Here is an 8,128-nt window from a genome sequence, read left to right on the forward strand (position 1 = left end):
TTACATAAATATCCGGATCGTCTCTTGATCAGGCTACAAACCTTTAGTCTAGTTTTAATAGCTTTAAACCTTGATTGTTCATTTGATTGAATAAAATATTTAGATATGAAGTCTTTCTCTTTATTTGTCAATCATGTACTAAGTTTATTCTTCATAAAGAAACATCTATTATAATAAGTTTCTTCTTCAAAAATAAAATCCTTGTATATAAAATCTTAAGTTTTTTAATTATGAAGAAACACTATTTTAGCTATACCCTATCATATAAAACTTTTACGTTTTTTAATTGTGAAGAAACATTTTTAATCTTGAAGAAACGTTTAACTATATTCTCATGTACATAAAATTCTATGTTTCTTAATTATAAAGAAACATTATTTATATATAACCTTTTGTATTTATAAATCTGATCAAGGTCTAAGCTATAAAATAAAACAATAACTTAGGCAGAACCTCTACCTTACACGGGTATACAAAGTTTATATGCCTAATCTTGTACGAGCAACACTTCTACTCATATGTCGCGTACAAGGGCTTATATTGTCAGAACTTCAAGGCTTGGTACGCACTAAGAGGATCGGCACGTAAAACGATGTTAAGTGTGTGAAAGTGAAGGTGTTTAGGTGTGCGTTGGAATGTGCCATAACCCTCCTATTTATAGCTGATTTTGGTCTGCTTCGCGTAGCGCGAAGGAATGGGTCTCGTCACGAACCGACTCAAAATTTGATGAGTCATAGTTGGGGCTACCACGTGGTCTGACAACACGCCACGTGTTGACACGTGGCACAACACGTGTGTCACCCATGCAACAGGGCTGCTTCACATAGCGCGAAGCGCCACAGTTTTTTCCTTCGCATAGCGCGAAGGACCAAAATTTCATATTTTCATTTTTTAGTCCTTGTACTTTGGTAGCTTGTCACGTCTTGGTCTAATTTCCACTATTCAAAAATTCTAAGGCGTCGATGCGAAATTCAAAGTGCTCCATCAAAGCGTCACATTGCACCATTTGGCCTTGCCCGTGCGCGTCGGGTGCTTCGCACCTTCTGCTAGGACCACAGGGTGCATGCTAGGCATAAAAGAATATTACTATGGAAACTCATCTCCGTATAAAAAGCTTCCAAATTTGTCTTACTTTCAATGTGGGATGAAATTTTCTTTCTTTTTAATATCCATGTGGAATGCTTCCACTTTCTTCTATCCTTTCATGTGAGATAGATTCTTTTTTCCTATTTCCTTAATATTGAATGAACTTATTTATGGAATATCTTTTTTTATTTCCTTATCTAAATTTTTCCATTACTTGTCTTGAGAATATTTTTGATCCTTAAACTTTATTAAGTTGTTAAATTTGGATCAAAATTTTTGAGGATGTTACACTTTTTGCCTAAATATTATGTGGATTTGGCATGTTATTATCTCCTTAATTATATCTATGTTATATGTTGTTTTTGATGTTATATTTGTCTTTTTTACCATACAGTTTTCATCAAATCTAGTTTTATTGGCAGTTGCCTATACACACACGCACGCACACACACACAACTCATTTATATGTATATCTTATATGTTATGTAATTTTGTTTAGCTGAGAGTCTCTCCGAAAGCAGTCTCTCTATCCTCACAGAAAAAAGGTGACACTTGCCTATATCTCACCTTCCCAAGACCCTATCAATAATTTTGTTATTTGTGGTATTAATTTATTGGGTTTGGTTGTTGTATTTTTTATTCATGGAGCATTACTTATTCGTCAAAACTTGTTTATAACAATTATCTGCTATAGTTGATTAGTTATTGACATCATTTTATGGTAATTAAATTTTGTAATGGATTAATATTTACTTACCCGATGTAATTGGCTAGTTATAACTTGTGAAAACTTGATAGATATAGGGTTGGCTCTTGAGGTGTGTGAGCCGCACCCTCGGCTTAGGTACGCTTTATTTGTGGGCCTTTATATATATAATAAACCTTATATAATATAATTGGATTTTGATCACCTCAAAATTGTTAGGCCCGATTTTTTTTATTCGTAATTCATTTGGTAAAGTTTAGGTTATTGGACCCTAACCAAAATTCTTTTGATAAAAAATGCTATGAGATATTCATGAATCATTGATTAGCTGTTAGCTGTTAATGTATTTGATTTTTACTTCTATGTTTTTGCTATATTCATTGTTAAAGCGTTAATGTCGATTAAAAAATTAGTTTATATATTTCGTTACTCGTTAGGTCCCGCGGGCATATTATTTTGGCTTGTCTGAGGTATATAAATTCTTGGAGACGACCTTGGATAGGTACCTAGCGGGTTTAATTTTGGTTGGGTATACTCGATAGCTATTTATAATTCTTTAACATTTATACCAGAAACCAATGGGTTTGCCAGAACCCGAATGGTAATTACCCGACGGATTTGGGATGAGCTTTACTAACCAACCAACTAGGTATGAGTTTGGGAAAGCTTAAACCCATCCCAAACCTAACCAATGTTGTCCTTAGTGATAGGTTGTTCATCACATAAGTTAAGTGGTCAACTGAATTAGGCTATGTGTTGTAGTTTAACTAACCATCAAGATCCATTCTATCATATTGCGCAGTTACGCCACATGACGCTGTCCGGACTAACCCTTCACTTCTTGTCGTTCGCGCCACCGTTTGCTTGAGCCCGTTGTGTTCCGCTAGCCATTCGCCCTATCCCTTCACATTTTGCCTATCGCGGCCGCTAGCCAGCTCGTGTGTGCCGTTGAAGCCACCGTTGCTTGACACACGTTGGAATGTTCTTGAGTGACGTGACTCTTTATCCGTTGAAGCCATTGTTTGCTGGACCACAACACATAGCCTTACATATTTGGGAATCAAGTAGCATAACAATATCTAGGTCAATTAATTCCCAAAGTGTGGCCTCTCATTTTGATAGCCTTGTGCGTAGGCCGTAGGGAATTAAATTCACAGAGTGTGACCCTAATTTGATTGTGATAATGAAACAAAAAATATCTGAATTAGTATAAAACTTGGACATATATTTATGAACATATGAAACTGAGTGTAATCACGCAAGATAAATGATAAAAACACACAATAGAAAGTCATCTTTTTAAGTGGGTGTCGTTCGGTTCTATGCATTTTGCTGTCTTCGAATTCCCATGCTACTATAATATACAATTAGTAACCACTTGGCATCAATAATGCTCAACCTTTTGGCGGCAACCAATGTGTGCAGGCTCAATGGCCATCGACGTGTTTGGCACCGAGGCTTGAAACTAATCGTAGTCCACGTCTGAAAGCTCGTGCTGGTATTGTTCTATCAGATAGTTCCAAGCGAGCAATGCGGCCCCAACAGCAGGCTCCACCTAAAGGGAGCAAAAAAGATGGTCAACGACTTATACTAGAGGTGGCAAGGTGGACAAGTTGGTTAATAAGTTAAAACGGCTTTCGTAGGGTGATAGTTTCTGGCACGGCGAGAATCATAACATGAACACAACATAAATAACGAGGGTTTGTGTTGTCATCTAACTCATTTAGTAAATAGGCCGTGTTCGGCCGGGGCCCGGGTTGACATGTTTAATTAAACAGGTGTGTTTGGGTTGACGTTTTTAGCCAGTTAATTTAACATGCCAACCCATGCACTAACCCGATTAAAACATTTGCATTTTGATTACTACCTATCAACATGTTTTGTTATTTTAGCTAAACGGATGAAACATGTCTTACTTAGGTTACACGACCTTAAGTATGTCCAAGTTAGTGTGGAGGTTGTTGACACAAACAAATATATGAGTTGTGTTTGGGTTGAAACGGGTACCTTTGGCCGAACTAAGCGCGTTCCAGGAAATTCCTTGGAAATGCAATTAATTACCTCTTTTCCAATATCCCACCTCTTGTTGGCTTCAAGAACATTACCAACCATAACAAGGGGAAAAGTGTCCTTTCCATCTACCAAACAAATAAATGTCAAATATGAACAAGTAAGCGATATAATATGCAACAGATGACACTAGATGTCACGCTTTCGACCCATTTACTTATAAATATGATTTTAATTTACATTTATATCAAATATGTAAAACCAACAATTTTAGCTTAAAAAGAAAAAGAAAGCCTGAAGTTATTTATTTAAAAGTTTCATCATAGAATAAAAAATAATACGGTTGGCTAATACAATCAAGTCATTAAAAAGTTTTGAACTGAAAATATTTCAACCCAAACATGCCTAATCCGCCAAAGTAAAAAAAAAAGGTAGTTTTTAAAAAAGGAACTTTTGTTTATATATATTTCTTTTCTTGGTTTGGATATGCACCTTTACCACACAATCTGAGTTTATGAACAACTGCTTTAACACTTGAAGCCAACTCCTGAACAGCATGAAGCAATATGTCATTTGCAACTTGATCACCTGCTTCTGCACACGATACCACTACTGGGACTAAAGTTGCAATCCGGGCCCAAGACGGATCAGCATATGTCCACCTGTATACAAATGATTTAATTAACGAGTGCGCAATAATTTAAATACGGCTGGTTTGATATGATCAACCCGGAATTTTTTGTCCAATACTTAAAATTCTTTTAATTAAATTATTATAAAGTTATATATCAGTACAAAAATCCTTTCAATAATAAATGTAACAAGATAGAAACAAATACCCGATTAGTTCATCTGGAGAAGAAAGTTTGAGCTCATGCAGGATGCTATAACTAAGCATTGTTTCTGGACCACGCCCATCATAAGCTCTTATTACAGATGCCAAAGCTTTTGCAGCTATACCATATCCACTACAAGTAAACATGAGACGCGTCCCACAAAATATATATATTTAGTTATGAATGTGTCAATTTGCGTTGTGTTTACTTAAAACTGGTGAAATAAAACGGTTTAGCTAATAGAGAGACGAGTCAATGAGTCAAACTTGTTGAAACTCGCCAAAAGTCGAATTCTAACACATACATACAATCTTCAAGAGGTGGTAAATTTGACCCTTTTTCTCATGATTAAAATTGGGAATGTCTTTAGTCTCCAATTGTTCAATTAGGTTGAATCAAAGCTTGGCGGAGCAGATCGACAAAATAGATCAGACAGGATAAAAGAGTTGAAAGCCATCCAAAGTGTATATTAATGCATAAAATACATTATACTAAAGTAAATTTTATTAGTAATTCAAGGCACTAAATTATAACACTTGATTTCTCAAAAGGATCCAATTACATTATTAAAAAAATCAAACTATTATAGTCATAATACTACTTTTGTACCACTAAAAAAAACACATTAATTATAAATAAAGATTAAAAACAGAACCCAAACCACCACAACCTACCTCAAGTTACAAACTTACAACTTATAAGGAGTAAAATTTTGCATGTCATACCTTCCCCAGTCACCTAAGATTGGCCCGGCACCAGAACCCGAGCCTCTCTCCCATCTTCGGTATATCCATAAGCAATGGTTCCTGTACTGGCTATCAAAACACATCCATGAAGTTTTCCCATTGTTCCACTAGCCAAAGCTGCCACCGCATCATTCTCAACATAATACTCGACGTCGTTGGGGAATATATCACTGTATTGAAACAAGAAACACATATAGTAGATATGTTTAAATAATTTTATTTTGTGGTGGAACATCTTAAAATGGTTTTAAAGATATCTAACCTAAGCCAATCTAATATCCGTTGTTGATCTGTTGGATGGTCGACTCCAGACACAGCTAAGCAAACTGCACGAACAGCAGCCCTACGACAACCTGATTTTGAAAGTGCTTCTGCCATAACTTGTTCTAGTGTCTCCCTTGCAGCAGTTTCTGTGAAACATATGTGCAAAAGCTTATCATAAAAATGTTAAATCTTCCCACCACTATACCTCAAATGTCAATATGGAATGTTGCACTCAAATAAAAAATAAAATATGCTATCTGAAAAATCACATGGCCAGGTTGCATTATTCTAAACGAAAAATTCCTAAAATTAACATATAAATTAATAAATACAAATTATATGCAACCTAATTGTGTGGAGGCAATCAGTCCAACATATTGACCAACCATAATTTAACTAATTCGATCACATTCCTTGATATGCTCCCGCAAAATGGACGACCATAGGATAAGTCCAATAATAAAAAAACGTGGATGCTTATGGTATTTAAGAAATAGAAGAAGTTGAAGATGTAAACGGAGATGAAGCAAAATAAGATATCTTGTGCTTTTGTTTGTAAATAAATTATACGCAAGCTAATTTTGTGGAAGCAATTACTCCAACTTATTGATCAACCATAATTTGCTCTTTTCTAATTAACTAATTCGATCACATTCCGTGATATAAATAGTTGAAGGTCTCAAACTAAACATTTACTTTTTAACTCATCCCAATTGAATATCTACAATTAGAGTGTTAATGTCTGCCACCTAATAATGTTTCATGGCTCCATCATTTGAACTGGCATATCTTGAATAGGACACTCTTTAGTTCGTCAAGTAAACTCTAGATATGATGTTACATCTTATTTTAAGGGATCTTATTTTAAAGGATCTGCCATTTTATATGGCGGATTGCGCATTATATTTACTGGTTCCACCATTTCAAATTGAGAAACTCAGACAAATCTTCCATGTCACCAGACAAGATCCAACAACATTTGAACAATTTTTAAGATCTGTCTCTCCCACAAACCATTTAACCCCTAATTTTTTTCCCATTTTGAAAAAGAAAAATCAATGAACAAAACACGAGTTAAGAAAAGCACCACCCAAATTAAAACAGCTAAAAGGGATAAATATAGCTTAGAGCATTCTCAGCTCGTCCTTCATTTTCATCTTTATAATTACACTAAAAATCACTACATTTCTCTTTTTTGTTCAATTAAATAATAATTTTTTATATCTTTATCCTTATAGTTTCTTTCTCCTCTACTCACAACCTTTTTCAAAAAATCTTAACAAATAAATAAAGGCAAACAAACTTTCCCTTATTTTACAAAAAATCACTAAGTTTTCTTTCTCTTTCACCCACAACCACTATTAATCCTATCCTATAATTTACAAAATCCTCTCATAAAAAATTAGAGGATGGGTTGGGAATGCTCTAAGAGCCACTACTTGATTCAAAATTGATTTGTACGTACCTCCGACGCTATTGTGATTGGAGCAACCAGCAACAGCGCGCGCATAGATAGGCGGAGAATGGTTTGGAGTTAAAGGGATGATGGGCATGCATACGCATATTGTCTTAGTAGTCCCACCATCCAACCCGAGTATTAGTTTCTGACCACCACCACCATCACCGTCACTTGGTAATTCATGCTCGAAATCCCAAATCTCTTCATTTCTCTCCCTTTTCATCACTTCAACTCAAAGTCTACGTAAAGAAATAGAAATGAAAACAAACACCTCACACAGATTTAATAAGCATGCACGTGAATCATATAGCTTGACAATATGACATTACTATATTAAATTACTCATTACATAATGCTTTGACTATATATAACAATATAATTAAGATTCGGACTGCAAAACGTCCAAACACTAAGAGGTTATCAGCTTCCAACAAAACATTTTTATATAAAATTATTGTAAACTTCATAAAATAATGTGATGCAATAGAAAATTATAAAGAATATGATACAACAACAATGATACCGACAAAATCATAAAACATGTCTTTAAGTTTAAACCATATGTACCTATCATTACATCCATTTGTGTTTAAAATATACACAATTTAGAAAGAGGGGGATTGTGACTTGATTGAAACGGTGATGAAGACATTTGGAAGTCTCTTCAGCCTCTTCACTCGTCCATGTTTTCTCCGTTTGCCATTTGGCGAGTAGAGGCTCAACGAACAAACATCCAAAAACTACAACTGTTTACTTTAAAATATTCTTCTTTGGTTATTTTATATATGAAAGCAGGCTTAAAGTAGAGATGCACAAAGCCACAAACCGGGTACGGTCCAAAAGGGAACCGGATCTTACCCAGGGTTTTCAACTGGTCATTTCCATTAACCGGCTAGAAACTGGACCTAGGTTCTTTGGGTATCCTGGATACGCTAGGGGTGTTAATCGGGTCAAACCAATCGAGTTTCGGGTTAATCAAGTTGTAACCCATAACCCTCGGGTTTCTCCGGTTCAGGTTAAT

The 8,128-nt window shown here is 35.3% G+C and overlaps 2 protein-coding genes across 3 annotated transcripts; both read right to left on the reverse strand.

The window, feature by feature from the left end:
- Positions 1-3,104: 3,104 nt before the first annotated feature.
- On the reverse strand, positions 3,105-4,883 carry LOC143542068 (uncharacterized). 2 transcript variants are annotated; one of them, XM_077034739.1, is made up of 4 exons: positions 4,642-4,883; positions 4,295-4,464; positions 3,800-3,930; positions 3,105-3,347 (listed from the first exon to the last, which is right to left on the reverse strand). In XM_077034739.1, exons 1-4 carry the CDS (start codon positions 4,782-4,784, stop codon positions 3,258-3,260), a joined length of 534 nt encoding a protein of 177 aa, XP_076890854.1. In that variant the 5' UTR covers positions 4,785-4,883; the 3' UTR covers positions 3,105-3,257. The 2 variants fall into 2 exon arrangements, with proteins under 2 accessions (XP_076890854.1, XP_076890853.1); XM_077034738.1 differs by lacking the exon at positions 3,105-3,347 and having other exon boundaries at positions 3,635-3,930.
- A 493-nt stretch (positions 4,884-5,376) lies between these two features.
- Positions 5,377-7,330, reverse strand: LOC143542075 (uncharacterized). Its single transcript, XM_077034745.1, has 3 exons — positions 7,114-7,330; positions 5,647-5,794; positions 5,377-5,554 (listed from the first exon to the last, which is right to left on the reverse strand). The coding sequence occupies exons 1-3, from the start codon at positions 7,328-7,330 to the stop codon at positions 5,377-5,379; spliced, it is 543 nt and encodes a 180-aa protein (XP_076890860.1).
- Positions 7,331-8,128: the final 798 nt, after the last annotated feature.

The sequence above is a fragment of the Bidens hawaiensis genome, unplaced genomic scaffold, assembly GCF_021521415.1.
Source record: "Bidens hawaiensis isolate Kalapana, Puna unplaced genomic scaffold, B.hawaiensis_p1.1 tig00012747_1, whole genome shotgun sequence".
Taxonomy (NCBI): domain Eukaryota; kingdom Viridiplantae; phylum Streptophyta; class Magnoliopsida; order Asterales; family Asteraceae; genus Bidens; species Bidens hawaiensis.

Bases quoted from the DNA above. Each gene is read 5' to 3' on its own strand.
- LOC143542068 (XM_077034738.1), bottom strand. From the start codon at position 4,784: ATGTTTACTTGTAGTGGATATGGTATAGCTGCAAAAGCTTTGGCATCT. The intron at 4,465-4,641 runs GTATTTGTTTCT...ATTTGTATACAG, and splicing joins TCTCCAGATGAACTAATCGG to GTGGACATATGCTGATCCGT. The intron at 3,931-4,294 runs GTGCATATCCAA...TTTGTTTGGTAG, and splicing joins ACTCAGATTGTGTGGTAAAG to ATGGAAAGGACACTTTTCCC.
- LOC143542075 (XM_077034745.1), bottom strand. From the start codon at position 7,330: ATGAAAAGGGAGAGAAATGAAGAGATTTGGGATTTCGAGCATGAATTA. The intron at 5,795-7,113 runs GTACGTACAAAT...TATGTTTCACAG, and splicing joins CAATCACAATAGCGTCGGAG to AAACTGCTGCAAGGGAGACA. The intron at 5,555-5,646 runs GTTAGATATCTT...GTTTCAATACAG, and splicing joins CGGATATTAGATTGGCTTAG to TGATATATTCCCCAACGACG.